General features: G+C 37.1%; 1 protein-coding gene across 1 annotated transcript in view; it reads right to left on the minus strand.

Annotated features, from left to right (window-relative positions):
* LOC121327584 overlaps positions 1-18,067 on the minus strand; it is a 25,450-nt gene extending 7,383 nt beyond the window's left edge. The window contains exons 1-9 of the mRNA XM_041271724.1: positions 18,042-18,067; positions 16,900-17,091; positions 12,600-12,791; positions 6,060-6,177; positions 3,813-5,840; positions 3,532-3,703; positions 1,917-2,041; positions 1,579-1,758; positions 1,030-1,115 (exon numbers count right to left, since the gene is read on the minus strand). Of these exons, the coding sequence (XP_041127658.1) occupies positions 1,030-1,115; positions 1,579-1,758; positions 1,917-2,041; positions 3,532-3,703; positions 3,813-5,840; positions 6,060-6,177; positions 12,600-12,791; positions 16,900-17,091; positions 18,042-18,067 (3,119 nt within the window). The remainder of the gene's footprint in view (positions 1-1,029; positions 1,116-1,578; positions 1,759-1,916; positions 2,042-3,531; positions 3,704-3,812; positions 5,841-6,059; positions 6,178-12,599; positions 12,792-16,899; positions 17,092-18,041) is intronic.
* Between the last annotated feature and the right edge of the window lie 1,135 nt (positions 18,068-19,202).

The raw sequence follows: 19,202 nt of genomic DNA on the forward strand, positions 1-19,202 counted from the left end.
TAGGGTGGCAAGAAGGAAGCCATTACTCAAGAAAGCCCACCTTGAATCCCATTTGAAGATGCAAAAACACACTCAGGAGATTCTGTAGTCATGTGGCAAAATTTTGTGGTCTGATGAAACTAAAATGGAACTTTCTGGCCTACATGCAAAGCGTTGTGTTTGGCGCAAACCCAAAACAACGCACCACCCAAAGAACACCATCCCTACTGTGAAGCATGGTGGTGGCAGCATCACGTTATGGGGATCTTTCTCATCGACAGGGACTGGGGCACTTGCCAGGATAGAAGGGAAAATGAATGGAGCAACGTACAGAAAAGTCCTTGAGGAAAACTTGCTGCCCTCTGCAAGAAACCTGAAACTGGGACGGGAGTTCACCTTTCAGCATGACAACGACCCAAAGCTACACTGGAGTGGCTAAGCAACAAAAAGGTAAATGTCCTTGAGTGGCCCAGTCAGAGCCCTGACCTAAATCCAATCGAAACTTTATGGCTGACTTGAAGATTGCTGTCCATCAACACTCCCCAAGGAACTTGACAGAGCTTGAACAGTTTTGTAAAGAAGAGTGGTCAAATATTGCCAACAGACTTGCAGCTGTAATTGCTGCCAAAAGGTGCTTCCACCAAGTATTAACTCAGGAGGGTGGAGACTTATCCAATTATGATATTTCAGTTTTGTATTTTAATATATAATTTTTCTCAATAAAAACTTTTCCCCCTTAACAGTGTGGAATATGGTGTGTAGATAAGTGGAACAAAATCCTCATTTAAATGCATGAAATTGAGGCACTGAACAAAATGTGAAAAAAGTTCAAGGGGGTGTAGACTTTCTATAGGCACTGTAACACATGCATACATGTTTCAAGTTAAACTTTATGAATGTTTTCACTACAAGCCTCTCAATTTCTTGAAGAATATGTAGTATGAAGGGTTTATGCCATTTGTCAATACTGTTCTTCCTCCCAAACAAATACAACATTTTTTACAATTACTAATTTTTTGCAAGGCTCAAAACCAATTTTAAAAAACGTACTTCGATACAATTACTTCATTGAGAATTTCACCAAATTTCTTCTGCATTTCCCCTTTCCCCATCAGCTCCCCCTCAACAGGAATGATCTGAAGATAAATGGAAATGGTAGTGTTACACTTCCAAATGCTAGCTGCGTTGCCTTGCCTTGTCCGTTAACCATTATTACCAAGGGTTAATGCAAAACCAGTATCTTTCATACCACAGACGATGCAAAATATAGGCTTGAATCCCATTAGGGAATTGACCAAATCTGAGACCGCTTCAATGCAGTGTCCACCAGGGTGAATCTGTTTCCAAAATGACAGGAGGAAGAAAATACCTGCCTTGAAAAATACCCAGAGTTTAATGACAAAGATCACCACAAGTTTGAAACCGAGATGAAAGATAATATATGGGAGGCAAATTTCAAAGGAACTGGATAAGCCTGGTATGTATGACTTATTGCCATAGGCGTACATAGGCATGTTGCTGCGGAATTATCTTGCCACCTAATGAAAAAAACTGGCATTGCATCCGGTGTGTAGCGGTCTTTAGTTTCAAAACATTTACCTTTAAAGCTACAAACTCATCGTCGTTGTCTGTCATGCAAAACACTTCTCCAAAGGCTCCTTCACCAATCTTTTTACATGATTGCATTTTGTGGAGGGGTATACATTCTTCAAAAGATAAAGGACCATCCTGCTGGCATTCCTGATACAGCTTCTCTGCATCCCAGGTATCCGAGAAACTCTAAAACATGAGGATTTAAGCTATGTTAGTTCAGACTTTGAACAGAGGAATGTCACAAACAGACGAAGCATTTTATTATAAAAGGTCAACATCATTTCAGCTTTCAACCTACCTGGCAAATGCCTGAAAATAGATAGACCCCACCTTCCCAAACTTACCAGGACTGAGCCTTCTGCACCAGAAAGTAGCCGCTGAGATTTGTTTGAACGCGGAGTTACATTTCCTAGATCCTTTTTGCAAACAGCTACATTGGAAAGGTTCAATTTATCTGGTGTTAAAATAACTGGGGGGAAAAAAAAAAATTATATATATATATATATATATATATATATATATATATATATATATATATATATATATTATATATATATCAAAACCACATATAGTAAGTAAAACCACTGGGACAAAAGCATTCCTATATTAACCAATGTAAAATAATCCGCTTGTAAGAATCATTTCGGAGCAAACTGACTACATGTAATACAGTACTTGATCAAGTGCAATGACGTGTATAGCCAATAGGTTTATTTTTTAAAATCTGATCACACCTCGCGTGATTAGGCATGTACGCAGCGTGGATAGTGCAATGATGCAGGAAACACTGCATTGTTTGTAATGAAACTGTGACTGCGCCACTGCATTGTGCAGGTATGTTTGTGTTGTTAGTGAAAATTAGTTTCAATAAAGTGAATAAACATTCATTGAATGCATACGGAGTACAGCAGTGTTACTGTGTTATGCATGTAGACTGAGTGGGATTGTGGAGCAGCACGGTAAGGAGGAGGGCGGATTGCAGAGCTTTGTACTGTATCTCTGCTTAATGAAAAACTGAAATTTGCATCGCAACAAAAAATAAGCCACAGATTCTTAAATGCACTGGTAGTCCTGACAGTAAAATGCTGTACTGCAATGTCATTTTAATTCAAAGGCCATTACACAACACTGCACTGCAGTTAAACTAGGCACCCTCACAAGACCATCACTTCAGCTAAACTGTAGTAAACAGGATTCTGCAGCCTTGAGTAAACATAACCATTGCTTACCCACAATGACTTGTTTTGATGTATTGTCCACAGTGACTGAGCACCATTGACCTTTGTACACTGTATTTAAACTGCTGACGCACTGAGGCGCTTTTGCTAATTGTAATGCGATGTGGCCGAGGACAGTGTAAAATGATCAGACTGGAGTCTTGATTTACAGTTTAAAACCAGTGTTGGTATTATTTCTTACAGTGCAGTGTGGAAACAACCATTCATAAAACAATCAAACAAAATAAACCTAGCATTCGTTTGGAGCACCAAGAAAACAATACTTTGTGTGGTCCCTGTGTATACATGTGGGAACTCATGACATCTAGTGGTCAACCCTTTACACTGCAGGGAACAAAGCTTTAATTCTCAAATAACACTGATTCAGCAGCACTTCACCACAGTAATTGTATCAGTCCGTTTTTAAATCAAATCACCCAGGACGGGTGTTATTGTTATAAAACAAAGTGCACTATTACTTTCTGACTTCTGGTTTCTGGCTGTTAAATGTAAATAATGCTAAAAGAAAGCATTTTGCAATAAAGGGTTAGCTTGCACCTATGGATTGTGTCATGCATAAATACTGAACTACAAAATAGTAATGTTCAAACAAATGACTACACTTACTAAAATGCTCACAGACATCATTATTGATTTATTTCTATTTCCTTTTTTGGTACTGCTCTTTTCCTAAACTGTCTGTCAATACTGAACTTATCACTTATCAATCCATATGAAATACCTTTCAACTTCTTGTGAACAGAAAGTGATGCTTTGAGTCTTGACCAGTAACGGGTGTTAAGAGTTTGTGGGCTAATATTTTGCAAAAATGAGGACATTTGGAAACACTCTTTCCTCAAAGGAGTCACAGGTGGCATCTGGTCATTGGCATCAGACAAACTGCCCATGTTATCCTATGGGTTTAAAAATAAATAAATAAATAAATAAATAAAAACATTTTTTTCTATTGTGTCAATTTGTAAAATCAGCACGACTTCAGCATGCATGAATCATTTTGCTTACCATTGACCATTTTGGGGTATGAAGAGACCTACAACTGAAATCAACCAGTGAGTTATCTGCATTTCCAGCTACCAAGAACTGATTTGCAGAGTGCTTCTCAAGTTTCTCTTTTTGTACGTTTCTATTTTTGGTCCATCTGTTAGTGCTAAAGTCACTGATGCAGGCTTCTTGCCCAGTTCCTGGTTTTTCCTTCAGTATTCCTTGGGTCCTAACTCTCCCTGAGACTTTCTTTTTGGCTAGAGAGACAGCATGGTTATTTCGGGATTCACAGGAGTCAGAGATTGTGCTCTCTGTTTTTGCAGCCTCAGCTGCATCAATTTTATTCTTTTTAGAGCCACTAAGCAATCCAATAGGGTGCTGTGCAGACAACCTTCTGCACAAGGTCAAATCCACATTAAACCTGCTTCTACCTCCTATTTCAAGTTCCTTTGTCTGGGCTAACTCTGGTAGTATAATATCAGCAACAGAGCTGGTATGAACAGCAGTATCTTTATTAAGAAGTGAGTTTTTACTAGAATGATTTCGAGTTGTGTCTGGTAAGTTACATGGCTCAGTTAAAACATTCTTCTCAATCTGAAGACTGCAGTACGCAAGCTCTTGTTTAAAGTTAAAACTCTGACCACGGTTTAAACCTCCAAGCTTGTAAAGATCAATTGGCAACTTTGCATGTTGAAGTAAAACTTCAGGCTGTGAGACAATACATCTTTCTATGAGCGGTTTATTCTTCTCAGATGATACAAAAGTAGGAGAATTGTCCACTGTGATGCTCAAGACACGGGAGCTTCTTTTAGGGGCTTTGTTCAAGATCCTTTCTTGAGTTATGTTTTGCTGTGCAACTGCAACAATATCCTCACCACCAAAGGACACAGTATTTTTAACATACTGTACTGTAACATCCAAGTTGGGTCTTTCTTCTTGAACTTTAACATCACCTGCCTCTGATGAAACAGTCTGTCCACTTCTCGATTCAGAGATGTCTGAGGAATTGGTGTTATCTGACATTTTACAGTCATTCTGCTCAAGACAAGGCTGTGCAGACAAGTTTCTGCACACGACAGAGTCCATGTTCAACCTGCTACAATGTTTTTCTTGCACTTCCTGTGTCTGGTCACTAGCAGCAGGGCTGGCATGACCTGCTGAAACATCATAGCTGTCCAGGTGAGAATAAGCATAGTTACTTGAATGTTTTTCTGCGGTGGTCTGCATGTCACATTCAACTAGTAAAACAGAGTTCTCTGTCTGGAGTTTATGGCATTCAGGCTTCTCCAGATTACTTTGCAAATTATGCTTCACCAAATGCTTAGGTATGTCTACATGTTTCAGCAGGACTACAGGCTGACAGGCACTCCATACCTTATCTACCTGTGCAATGAGTAACTGTATATGACTCTGTTTTGGCACAAAAACAAGAGAATTGTTCAGACTACTGGACTGATCTGAAAGACTTCTTGGGATGAGCACTTCCTTGTTTGTCCTGTTTGGGTGAGAAATTACAGAAGCCTCATAAGTCTGTGAAACCTCATGATTTTCAATATTGTGCTTCATAATTTCCAAACTGGGCATCACATTTCCAACAGAGGCATATTTGATGCAATTTAATTCAGAACCACTTCCTGACAGGTCTCTCAATTCACTCCCCTCCGAAAAAAGGACAACCCTGCCTTCCTCCATATTGGTTTTGCAAACTTCCTCCGTTTCATCATTGCTAAAGGGGATCTCACTTAAGGATGGTTTGTTGGGTTTGTAACAGGGCTGGCAAATGGCAGAGGGTACGCTGGGCAGAAGTGCCAGTTTGTAAGACGTTGCTTTCAACATGCTGTCAATTGTACTATTGAAAGAGCCTGCTGTTATAAGAGGTTTTTTCTTTTTGCAGTTTGAAAAAAGGCAGGACATCTCTGAACTTGTATTCCGCAATAGTGACTGTTGTTTGCATCTTGTGTGCGTCCTCTTTGCAATGAATTCAGATGAAAGAACAGGGGTTTTCTGAAAATCTTCAGAGGAATTTAAAGTGTTACGTGAAAGACAGACCTAAAAAGTAAAATAAAGACACAGAATATAAGCAAATGCATTTAGATCTTAGAAGTCTCTCACGAATCAGGGCATAGTAAACAAACTATAACTGCTGTTACTTCCCCTATAATAAGAAATGAAGTTGACTTTTTCTAGTTTGCAGCTAAACTACAAAGACTGCTAAGTAATTTATTTCTTTGGTGCTTTTGCTGTTAAATATTAAATTTATAATCTTACGCTCCGGCATTTCACTGGTCTTGTTTTTATGACCCCCGCATTCTCTTTGGCACAATTTCTGTGGTCTGTGACAAAAGTCTCGAGCAGGATTGGACGGACAAACGTTGATGCAGCAGACCTTTAAAAGACAATACAATTGTTAAAACAACAAAAAAAAAACCTGATTGAACCCATTTATTCTGCCCAAAAATGACAAGAACTAGTAAATTTACTGTATTTACTTTATTCCTGCATGCATTTTAAGTGGCATTTATTATTACCAAGAATACATCATCACAGTGGTCACAGCTTTCAGAAAACCCGCGAATTTTGCCATTTGTTTCCACGCAGCTTTAACAATAGGAAGCAAGCAGAATGTCTTTCAAGTTGGCAGCAGGGCAAAGTTGAAGTGGTTAGTAAACAAATAAATATGAATACTTACATAGAACTATAAAAAAGTGGCAAAATTAAATTCTTTATTCAGTACCATGACATGTAGAACACCGCATATGAAGAACAGGCTATACCAACAGTTATAATGGCTACTTGATTTTTCATACACCTCTTTTCTGTCCTAATCCCGATCAGTTTAAGATCTAATTTTGATCCTGTATTGCTTTACAAACCTACTGCCAACCACCCGATTATGTAGCTTTTAAAGAAATGAAATTGCTAAACTGCTACATACAAAATAGTTTATAGGTTTTTGTAATTTTATTATGTTAAATATTCTTCTTAGAGTTGATGGTCAAACTTTACTGGGCTCCTACTGTAGACAAAGGCAATGTAATAGTATTGTTACATTAATTTAAATACGTTTGTTACGGTGTGACTGAGTATTTATGAATTGTGTATTCTGTATATTTTCTCTTTGAGGATTAGAGTCCCGCATTTTTTTTTTTTTTTTTTTTTTTTTTTTTTTTTTAATTTTTGCATTTGTATGTGCGAGACTTCTGCAGCTTAGACTTTTCAGGACTTTGCGTGACTCCCTAGAAATTTGCGTGCAACAGAATGTGACAAAAGAAAAGTACTTTTCAGACAGGCAAAGCATAATGGTAAAACTTGATGTCCCTCACACAAATAGCACAGTCTGACTACAGCGTTATAAAAGGGGAGCACTGGGATAACCACTTTGTGACACACTTTAAAAAAAAAAAAAAATAATAAATATATATATATATATATATATATATATATATATATATCGCATATATATATATAATATATAATTGCAGGGCTTGCAAAATTTTGGTAATGGTACTTGCCCTTCAGGCAGTCCATTGTAGACATTTGATTATCCAAAGAAAATGTCAAGTTGCCCATAATTGACCTATTGACTGTGATTTGTACAAAGTACACTATAATCAATATAGGTACAGTATATCAGGGTTCACACATCAACATTCTAGACTTTTTCCAGACATCCATTTTTTTCCCCAGATTTGTGTTTTAGCTAGTTTCTACTAGTTTTTTGACAGTTATTCACATTGGTCGGCAGCCGCAGAGCATTAAGCTTTTTGATCCAGAGCAGAAGTAGCTCCTGGTTTTCTAAAAGTATTTGTCAGAATCTGGAGGTCCACATCTCGCAAGAGACAATGCAGGTATGCAAAAGAGAAGTAAGATGTCCAATATTTGAGAACTATGTTTCATTATTTACAAAAAGAATACACCAAGTGATATACTGCAAATACACTTGTGCCAAAATAGAATAGTATAATGGTACCAATAGTATACTAAAAACAGACAATTTTGGCATAAGTATACTTGCGGTATATTACTTTTTTGTAAGGGATGATATTTGATTTGATTCAAACTTCTTTATACCCTCTGTTAAATGTTGAACACTATGGGAGGTGAAAAATAACAAAAATGAATTAACAAATGTCCACACATTACGTATTAAAATGTGCAAGTGTTGTATATTAAGCATATAAGTCAAATACTTAATACAGTACACCCTCGCTATAACAACCCTGTTTGGGTCCAAAGCCTTTTATTCATTACAGTAAAAGGACAAACCAAAATGAACAATAGCAGCTGTTGAAGTAAGTTAAAGAAGTCACCTTAGATAAAGCCATTAGCTAAAATTAATAATAGTAGTGATCGTGTTTCTATGATTTTCTTTAAAATCAGAAACAAAACTAATCACATATAAAATTATGTATAAATAGTGATGATCATGATGAGATTTGTTGTATTATCGTTACTTAACAAGTTTACAGTTTTTCATCTTAATTCATGTCATGGGGTAAAACTAGTAACTTAGGGAGATTTGCACAAAATCGCCCTACTGGACTCTCGGATTAGAGCAACTCTTTAGTGACATGTCTTGCAATAGAACATATCTTGTATAGATAAAAAAAAAAAAAAAAAAATAATCCGATTGGGGCAGTCTATTCGTCGGTTTTTTGTTGTGTGATAGACTGTCTATAAAAAAAAAAACCAACAATTTTAACGGTATATATAGGTTTTCAAAAATATATATATATTAGGATATTATAATTTTTATATATTTCACACACATATATATATATATATATATATATATATATATATATACACACACACACACCAGTCAAAAGTTTGAGTACACTTGCTGGAAACTAGTTTTTTTTTTTCCATAATTGACAATATTTTACATCGTATACGTTTCTGTAAATACTTGAAAATAAACACGTTACAATATACAAAACATGAGTACTGAAAATTGTCTCTATCTTGGATTCCTCAGAATAGCCACCCTTCGCATTAATAACAGCCTCACAAAACATGAGGCATTCGGTTAGCAAGTTTCAGCAGGAAATCACCCGACATGTCTTCCCAGTTCTTCTGCAGCAATTCCCAGAGATGTAGGACACTTGCGGGTAGCTTTGCTTTGACTCTTCTGTCCAGTTCGTCCCATACAACTTCTATGGGATTGAGGTCTGGAGACTGGGCAGGCCAGGTCACTAGATTGAGTTGTCCTTCACTTTCCTCCTTCGCCAGATAGTTCTTGCACAACTTTGAGGTGCGTTTCGGGTCACTATCTTGCTGAAGAATGAAGGATTGCCCAACTAGCCGTAATCCTGATGGAATGGCATGCCTCTGAAGTATGCTATGCTAGCCATGGTGGTTGAGCTTGCCATGGATTTGGTAAAGATCACCAACTCTGTCACCAGCAAAGCAATCCCAGACCATGACACTGCCTCCTCCATCGTTGACAGTGGGAACCACACATGCAGAACACATGCGCTCACCCTCTGTCTTACAAATACCTGTGACTCGAATGAACTTGTTCTCTGATTCTGAGGTCACCCTTGGCCTGCCTGACATTGTTCGGTCCTCATGAGTACAGATTTCTTCAAATCGTTTGATGGTCTTGGCCACAGCAGTTACAGACACTTGCAAAGTTCTTGTGATTTGTCTTAAAGATTGACCTTCATTTCTTAAAGTAATTACAGATTACTTAATTCTTAAATTAATTACAGTTCTATGCTTAACTGAGTGTATTTTGCCATTTTCTGTTCCCATACATTCACGAATGACAAACTTGTGCCTATGCTACCTATATTTATAGTAATCATGGACCTTCACCTGCTAACAATAATTGGTGACAAAAGGTTAATTAGGTAACATGCTAGTTAACTCAGAGAACATCTAACAAAGACACTTTTATACTTAGGCCAGTGTTCTAACACTGTGTTATACACATTTCAGACTTTTAACTGACCTGGGCTTCAGACTGAAATCTCCTTGCTTTGGGTGGCCATTTCATTGAAATTCACAAGATTTACATTTTCATTTAAAAAAGTGAATTGCATTAAAAAATGTAATTATGATTATCAGCTTAAATAAGTACACATCATAAAATGAAATATTAAGTGTTTATAGACAAGTTTAATAAGAAAATAAAATTAGCCTACGCAATGCCAACTACAACAAAGCTCATTCAATTCTTATTAAGCATACACTGCTTAAAAATACAGCACAACTTAAATCAAAAACAAAAAGATGTCATGAAAATATCTGGGTACAAAATTTGGTCCCTAAAAAAGACGGCATACTAGCTTCAGAATGCAGCCTAATACACCTGCAAACCATGCAGATTAAGATAATCAAACGCTCCTGTAGTACGTTAAAATTGCTAGGCTTGTTGCAAATGCTGCGTTTTTTTTTTTTTTTTTTTGGGGGGGGGGGTTCCCCTCTTGACGCTACCAAGGCGTAATTACCCCTTGCATTCAATTGTTGTGCACAAGCTTTTTACTTAACTGCAATGATATTAAAATAATAACGTCACTGGAAGAGGAATGCACTGAAAATATATTGTGCAATCCTCGATATTTACTAGAACGATTATATTTTGTGTGCCCAATTAATCTATCACTATTTTGAGGCTTAACTGACAGCATTGGTGTATACTTTCACTACAAAAAATACACAACAGGGAAATACAGTACCATAGGATGTACATCCAATCCACAGAATGTGGCAACAGCACAACAACGAAAGCAGGAACAGGCCCTTCCGTACTTAGCACCTGGTGGAGTCACGTCAGCAGTCAACAAGCAAGGTCACTTTAACAGACTTTTTTCATACTGTCCTCCGTTCCACCCTCAATTGCCAGTATATAATTTGAATACGTCCATTCAAATGTACACGTTATAGGCTGTTATGTCACCAGAAAAACAGGCTACCTCGGGTAATGTTGATAACAGTACTGAAATGTGTTTTCTTAAATTAAATAATGACAAAAAAGGAATATGCATAAAGAACATCATGCCCATACTGCTCTCTATTCCACACTTACAGGTTGTACAGTACAAAAGTATTTATTTATTTGAAAAAAAAAAGAGAATAGTTAGCAGTGTGTGTAATGAAAGTACTTTAAATGTATTGAAAGAAATACAGATGCTTCATATTTTGTACTGTTTAAGTACAGTTAAATAAAATGTAAATAAAGCAGGAGGAAAAAAGCTTGCAGTCCCATTTTGACAGACTTAAAAGGTATCTTTTTTTGCAACTATTAATGTTGGTAATAAGGACAATTTCATTAAGATTATTTTTCTAGTAAGTTTTTTCATTCTTGCTAGAATTTTTTTTAAGTCTGTAGCTTCCTTGTGTTGCAGACCATATCCCACAGAAAAAAAGATGTAACTTGTTATTTTTTTTTTATTCAGTTAAAAAAAGTAATTGAAAAACAATGTCTACTATCGTGATAATCGGTGTATCGTGAAAGAGTGGGCTCTCAACTATTCGTATCATGTAAATTTACTACTGTTTCATCTCTAATCCTGTTCTCTACTGGACTTGGCCGCCATCAGTTCCTTCCTTTTGTACAAGGAATGCACCAGGGAAAATATCAGTAGGTGATACTTCATCTTGAAGCTAACCATGGCGCTTCAGCAGAAACATTTTGATCAGAAAACTGCAAAGCTGCAGCAGCTCAACCTGGATTGTGCTGCATCTAATGGCACACGCAAGAGCTAACAAGTTATTTTTTTTTGTAGTAGTAGTGCTTTATATGTGGCAAGTTAGAAAATAAACCCTTTTATGTTTAATTGTTAGTTTAAAATAGTGTTTCAGCTGTGCAGATATTTGATATGATGTGCTTGAATAAAACTGAGTTGTATCTGATAGTTGTCTCATTTTAATATTGATGTTTAAAATGTTCCGTCAATGACTGCCGGCAGAGGTTTTAGGTATAAGTATAACCGCGACGGTTCTAGTGTTGACGTGGTAATTTTTGTGGCGCATATATAGAATAATATCTGGTATTAGAAATGTTTAATGCGAGTACTAAATTACTCGAAATTCCCATCAGTATTTTACAAGCATTAGCAATAGAAAGCTTGTCTGCGAGCTTTCCGTACATCTCTTTATGGAGAGTGATATTTCCAAAAGGGTAGTTTATGTTCTATAATGCAGGTGATCCTTTATGAACATTTTTTTAAAACTTCAGTGAAAGGGTACCAGACGAATCATTATAAGTTCAAGATAAATGTAGGTTTTAAAGGTTTTTTTATTTTATTTTTTTTAAAGAAAAATTGTTTTCTAATAGAGAAAGGGCCCTATCAATGAAGGCTCTACCATATGCTAGTTGGCCTTGACTTTCGTTGGCACCCTCGCCTTCAGCTTGGGATCCATAACACCAGTCTCAGTCAAGTATCACACGGTAGCCGTCAAACAGGCACTATTCCTCAATTAATGAAAAGGATATTATTGTAAAATTCTCAATTTACAATCAGAGCATTCTTTAAATTAAATATCAGTATTCAGATTTTTTATTTATGTTAAAATCAAAAGGTGAGCATATTCCTGTTAGACAAGGTACAGTTTAAAAAAAACAAAAGTTACACATTAATTAGATGTTTATTTAGCAAATACTGTACTATAATAAATATATTTCTTTAAGTTCAAATCTTATCTGTGACCATTCCATGAAATTGTCTATTTTTACCTGTGACTATTAGGATTGTTACATATTTGTGACAAAACCCTATCCTTTATTACATTAAGGATGTTCCGACATAAAAAGGCAGGAGACAACCTTTCTGGCTTCTTTAAGAAATTAGCAAAACCAACCTGCTCACTGTGGCTCTTTGATCCCTGGCATCAACTGTACTTTCTTTCCCAGAACTGGCAATGGAATTGTCCAGGTAATCACCTATCTCCACATCATTAGATTCATCGGCACTGGTCAGTTTTATCCTTGACAAAGCTCTCTGCTTTGCATTCCTTGGCAGCCTTGCAGAGGATGTACCTGCTTTACTCTGCCTAAAGAGAACAGGGCAAAAACTTTTTAAAATGTTATTTGCGTCAGTACTTCAACAGCACATTGAATAAAAAGTGAACTTATATACAGGGTTCTATGAAGGGTCAGTGTGGACGCACTGGGAGAGCTATGGAGATTGGAAACTTCTCCTCTTTCCGAAAGGAGACTCCACCCATCAATCTCATACGTTACCAGTTTGACCAGTTAAATAGGTCTCTCTACATGTAGTTTCTTTGTTTGGTCCTCCTCCTCCCTGCCTCCACCATGCAGCATGCCTTGTCTAGGGGGAAGGTGGCCCAAGTGACACTTGTCCTGCCCGCTGCCCCGAGCCATTGTTAATCACTATATTGCATTAATCTCGGCTTGTGTATCTGTTGGGTATCATGTTCATGTCGGGCATAACTGTTTGACAATTGTTCATGTGCCATCAGGCATATCTTTTGCAACCAATAAACTTATTTTTACTACTAAGTGGATGTCTTCTTTCTGAAATAAAGATTTTCTAGCATTTAATCTCCTAAAGAAATATTGAACAAGGCTCTAAATTGGCAACAAAAAGGGCAAGGCCAAAACAGTCTTCAATTGAATAAATTTGGAGATTTCACCAAGGCCCCTAAACTAAAGTCAAGGCCAAAGTGTAGGATGTTGTCTAATTGTAAAGCTAAATTTCCTAAAATCTGCAAATCAACATTTATTTTCTGCAGCAATGACTAAATTAAAGTGTTAAGAGTATTAATAAATAGTAAGTAAGTTGATTAAGTACGCAGTAACCCACAACAGTGTGCGGAAAGACATAGGGTTACCTTACACACACCTGGGTGTTGCGAGGCACAAGGCCTTAGGCCGAGTGTCGCTTATAAATATAAAACAACAACATTTAAACTTAAAGTTTTACGTAAAGCATCATTCAGCCAGTACAAAACAGGTCCTATACAGTCTTTAGAATCTACAAATCCGCTGGAAAAATGGATTAATGCCAAGTACTTTTTTCTCTCTAATATATATTATTTTATTATCTATATTATCTACACACACACACACACACACACACAGTGCCTATAAAAAGTTTACACCCCCTTTCAAAATGTTCACCTTTTCTTGCCTTATAGCCTTGGATTAAAATGCAAAAAAAATTCTAGAAATGTATTAAAAATAAAAACTGAAATAGCTTGGTTGGGATAAGTGTCCACCCCCTTTGTAATAGCAATCCTAAATTAGCTCAGGTGTAACCAATTACCTTCAAAATCACACACTAAGTTAAGTGGCCTCCACCTGTGTTAAATTGTAGTGATTCACATGATTTCAGGATAAATTCAACAGTTCCTGTAGGTTCCCTCTGCTGGGTAGTGCATTTCAAAGCAAAGACTCAACCATGAGCACCAAGGCGCTTTCAAAAGAACTCTGGGACAAAGTTGTTGAAAGGAACAGATCAGTGGATGGGTATAAAAAAAAAATTTCAAAAGGCCTTCAATATTCCTTTGAGCACGGTCAAGACGATTATTAAGAAGTGGAAGGCGTATGGCACCACCAAGACCTTGCCTAGATCAGGCTACCAAGAGGCCAATGGCAACTTTGCAAGAGCTACAAGCTTTTATGGCCAAAACTGGTCAAAGTGTGCATGCGACAACAATATCCCAAGCACTCCACAAATCTGGCCTGTATGGTAGGGTGGCAAGAAGGAAGCCATTACTCAAGAAAGCCCACCTTGCATCATGTTTGAAGTATGCAAAAAAAAACAGGAGATTCTGTAGCCATGTGGCAAAACGTTTAGTGGTCAGACAAAATTAAAACTGAACTTTTTGGCCTAAATGAAAAATGTTTGGCGCAAACCCAACACAGTGTATCACCCAAAGAACACCATCCCTACTGTGAAGCATGGTAGTGGCAGCATCATGTTATGGGGATGTTTCTCATCTGCAGGGACTGGAGCACTTGCCACGATAGAAGGAAAAATGAATGGAGCAAAGTACAGAGAAGTCCTTGAGGAAACCTGTTGCCCTCTGCAAGAAACCTGAAACTGGGACGGAAGTTCACCTTTCAGCATGACAATAACACAAGCACACAGCCAAATCTACACTGGAGTGGCTAAGGAACAAAAAAGTAAATGTCCCTGAGTGGCCCAGTCTGAGTCCTGACCTAAACCCAATTGAAAATGTGTGGCATGACTTGAACATTGCTGTCCATCAACACTTCCCAAGGAACTTGACAGAGCTTGAACAGTTTTGTAAAGAAGAATGGTCAAATATTGCCAAATCTAGGTGTGCAAAGTTGGTAGAGAACTATCCCAACAGACTCACAGCTGTAATTGCTGCCAAAGGTACTTCCACCAAGTATTAATTCAGGGGGGGTGGAGACTTATCCAATTATGATCTTTCGGTTTTTTATTTTTAATATATATATATTTTTTCTCAATAAAAACTTTTTTTCCCCTTAACAGTGTGGAGTATGGTGTGTAGGTAAGCGGAAAGAAATCATCACTCAAATGCATGAAACTGAGGCACCGACAACAAAATGTGAAAAAAGTTGTATTGGATAGTTGTCTTTCATTTTAATATTGATATTGGATAACATGGAAAGAAGTTTTAATGCAATATAAGATACACGTGTTTGCAGGTTTGTACACTCTGTTAGTTTTAAAAGGAGATTATCAGAGGAGGTACAGTAACTGGCAAATGCGAGACTGCAAAATTGCATTTCACTGCACTGACGACGACCGTCTGACTGCTGGAATAAACACCATCGCACACTGCTAGAGGAACTGATGTGCTCAAGAGATAACATAGGTTAAGCATAAAGGAACAAAGAGGGGCATACAAAGATAACACCATCTTAGGCAGTGTGACCCAGAACCAGTTTTCTTTACATCACGTACATGAGACTGTGCACAGAGGGTTGCCTGGGGTGATTGAACCCACAAAGAGAAGGAAATGTTCAAGTCCCGCAATATCGCAATATGCACATTTTCAAACAATTGACAGCATATCAAAATATCCCCATCACTAGTTTAAATAGACATTAGAAAATGATTCAGTATCATCACCCAATCAGCTTCCAGCTATAGCGGGCATTAATACACAGTAGAAGCCAGCTGCAATGTCACCGCATCACCGGTGAATCAAATTTCAAATCAATCAGTGAAAACACCAGCTTTTTTAAATTGACTTGCTGTATTTAAGCTTAGTTTACATATATGGGACAGTAAATACTAAACAAGAGACACAATTGGCCAACATTTATTTTAGTATCCATGAAAACGAGCCAATCAATACTTTGCATCGACGAACGTAACCAATTCTGGAACTGCCGAGTCAGCTAATCACAGCCCATCAGCATCTTCCAACAACATAGAGACACAGACAGTCCAGTAATAATGCTAAATTCAGATATCTGGCACTGTTCAGATCAACTTTAAGCTGCTCTGACAAATATTTTCTATAATGCGAGTGATCCTTTATGAATATTTTCCTAAAACTTCAGTGGAAGGGTACCCGACGAATCATTACAAGTTTTTTTTTTCTTTTTAAAAGAAAAATTGTTTTCTAATAGACAGTGATCTATGGATGAAGGCTCTACCATATGATAGTTGGCCTTGACTTTCGTTAGCGCCCTCACCTTCGGCTTGGGATGCATAACACTAGTTTCGATCAAGTACCACACGGTAGCCGTCAGACAGGCACCATCCTTCAATTAATGAAAAGGACATTGTTGTAAAATTCTCAATTTACAGCCAGAGAATTTATTTTACTTTAAATATCAGTATTCAGATTTTTTTTATATTGGACAAGGAATGCATGTTAAAATCAAAAGGTGTGCATATTCCTGTTGCTGTTGTTAGACAAGGTACTGTTTAAAAACAGAACAAAACAAAACCTGTTAAACACATTAATTAGAGGTTTATTTAGCAAATATACTGTGCTATAATAAATATATTTCTTTAAGTTCAAATTTTTTCTGTGACCATTTCATGAATTTGTCTATTTTTTACCTATGACTATTGGGATTGTTACATATTTGTGACAAAACCCTATCCTTTATTACATTAAGGATGTTCCGACATAAAAAGGCAGGAGACAACCTTTCTGGCTTCTTTAAGAAATTAGCAAAACCAACCTGCTCACTGTGGCTCTTTGATCCCTGGCATCAACTGTACTTTCTTTCCCAGAACTGGCAATGGAATCGTCCAGGTAATCACCTATCTCCACATCATTAGATTCATCGGTACTGGTCAGTTTTATCCTTGACAAAGCTCTCTGCTTTGCATTCCTTGGCAGCCTTGCAGAGGATGTACCCGCTTTAATCTGCCTAAACAGAGAACAGGGCAAAAACTTTTTAAAATGTTATTTGCATCAGTACTTCAACAGCACATTGAATAAAAAGTGAACTTATATACAGGGTTCTATGAAGGGTCAGTGTGGACACGTTGGGCGAGGTATGGAGAGAATAAAGATTCTGCAGCATTTACCCCCTTTTCACACTGGGAACACTTGTAAGTGTACCGAGTACGGTACACTTACCAAGTGTGCTCGGCGCTTTTCAGTGGAAACCTCCTCGGATCGTTTCTCTTTCACACTAGATGTGTGCCAAGTATACTTGGAAATGTACTGACTTCAATTCCATCTTTTCAAGTGTACCGAGAACACTTAGCTTTCAAATTACACATCTGCAATTGTACTCCGAACACAAAAAAACAGCTAATAGCTAATAAATAGCAAATAAAACAAAACTCTGTTAGCAACAGATGTTGGCAACTGAACCGAGAACGTTTTTCTTTCACACTGAAGCAAAAATAAGCAAACTGTCCCCAGAACAGATGCTACGGGCAGAGACCACCTCTTTCATGTGGTCTCGGGAGTTCATTCGAGAACATTAGGAGCTTTCACACTTAAGGACAAACGTTCCAAACTCAAACGAACCATAACGGGGAAAAAGAATATCGGACAAGTGTGAATGGGGCCATAATCTCCTAAAAAATATTGCACAAGGCTCTAAATTGGCAACAAAAAGGTCAAGGCCAAAACAGCCTTCAGTTCAATAAATTTGTGGAATAAACCAAGGCCACCAAGTCAAGGCCAAAGTGTAGGATGTGGTAAAGCTAAATTTCCTAAATCTGCAAATCAATTTGTTTTCTGCAGCTGTGACTTTAAATGAAAAAAAGTGTTAGAGTATTAATAAATAAGAAAACGTAAGTTGATTAAGTACGCAGTAACCCACAACAGGGTGTGCGGGAAGACATAGGGTTACCTTACACACACCTGGGTGTTGTGAGGCACCAGGCCATAGGCCGAGTGTCACTTATAAATATAAAACAACAACATTTAAACTTAAAAGTTTTATGTAAAGCATCATTCAGCCAGTGCAAAACAGGTCCTATTCAGTCTTAAGAACCTACAAATCCGCTGAAACAGATTACTACCGAGTACATTTTTCATATATATATTTTTAATTTTATATATATATTTATATAAGTTTTAATTTTTTTCGTGCAGTTTGAAAAACTAAAAAATGTAACTGCTTTTTTTTTTTTTTAATACACACACATAGGTAAATAAAGTTGACATTTAAAAATCACTGTTTTTTTTGCCATACACTGTCCATTTATTGTTAAGATCCAACGCAACCAATCAGAGTCCAGTCTGTGGCTTTCTAGGAATGTTCACTGCAGCCAAAACACTGAGATTGAGATAGTAAAGAAAATAAATCCACGAAATTGATTGATCTTCAGAGGCAATTCATCCTAGCCTTGCATAAGAGAATTCTTAATGTCTGCAGTCATATGATCTTGTTCAGCTAATCACTGTATTTAACTTAAAGACATTTTATTATTGTACTTGAACATAATAAATTAATTCAGACTTATGCTTGCACTGAATCCTGCACTACTACATATCGTGTTTATGTGCTGCTCTAGTGACACTTAACAGAAGTGGCAACACTGAAGAAACACAACTTTTCAGTTTTTCGCTACACTGAAAATTCTGCAAGCTGGGCTAATTCAGTGTTTTTTCCTGTGATCGTGAGGGACTACTTAATGGCATATATTAGGGGTATTCTATTTTAGTGACGGTCTGGAGCACATTTTCAGTCCCATCCCTCTACCAACAAACAAATACTGAGCTACACAAATATAGTTTTCACACATGTTGTTGGTTTGAGAGAGTTCTTCACTAGGTTTAAAAGGAGTTTTTGGGAGAATCAAAACTGTCATTTTTACTAATCTGCCTTCTTTACCGTCTTGTTAGTACAGAGTTCTTTCCCTGCCATAACCATAGACTTGTATAACTACTGTATTCTCATATGTGTCTGTGTTAGCAGAACCAAACATTGTGTTTCACCATTGCAAAAACAAATTGTAGCAAACAAAACTGAAGCACAAGAAAAAAAATGAACTGAAATGGTGAATTCAAAATATCCCC

Source organism: Polyodon spathula, chromosome 1 (genome assembly GCF_017654505.1).
Source record: "Polyodon spathula isolate WHYD16114869_AA chromosome 1, ASM1765450v1, whole genome shotgun sequence".
Lineage (NCBI taxonomy): Eukaryota > Metazoa > Chordata > Actinopteri > Acipenseriformes > Polyodontidae > Polyodon > Polyodon spathula.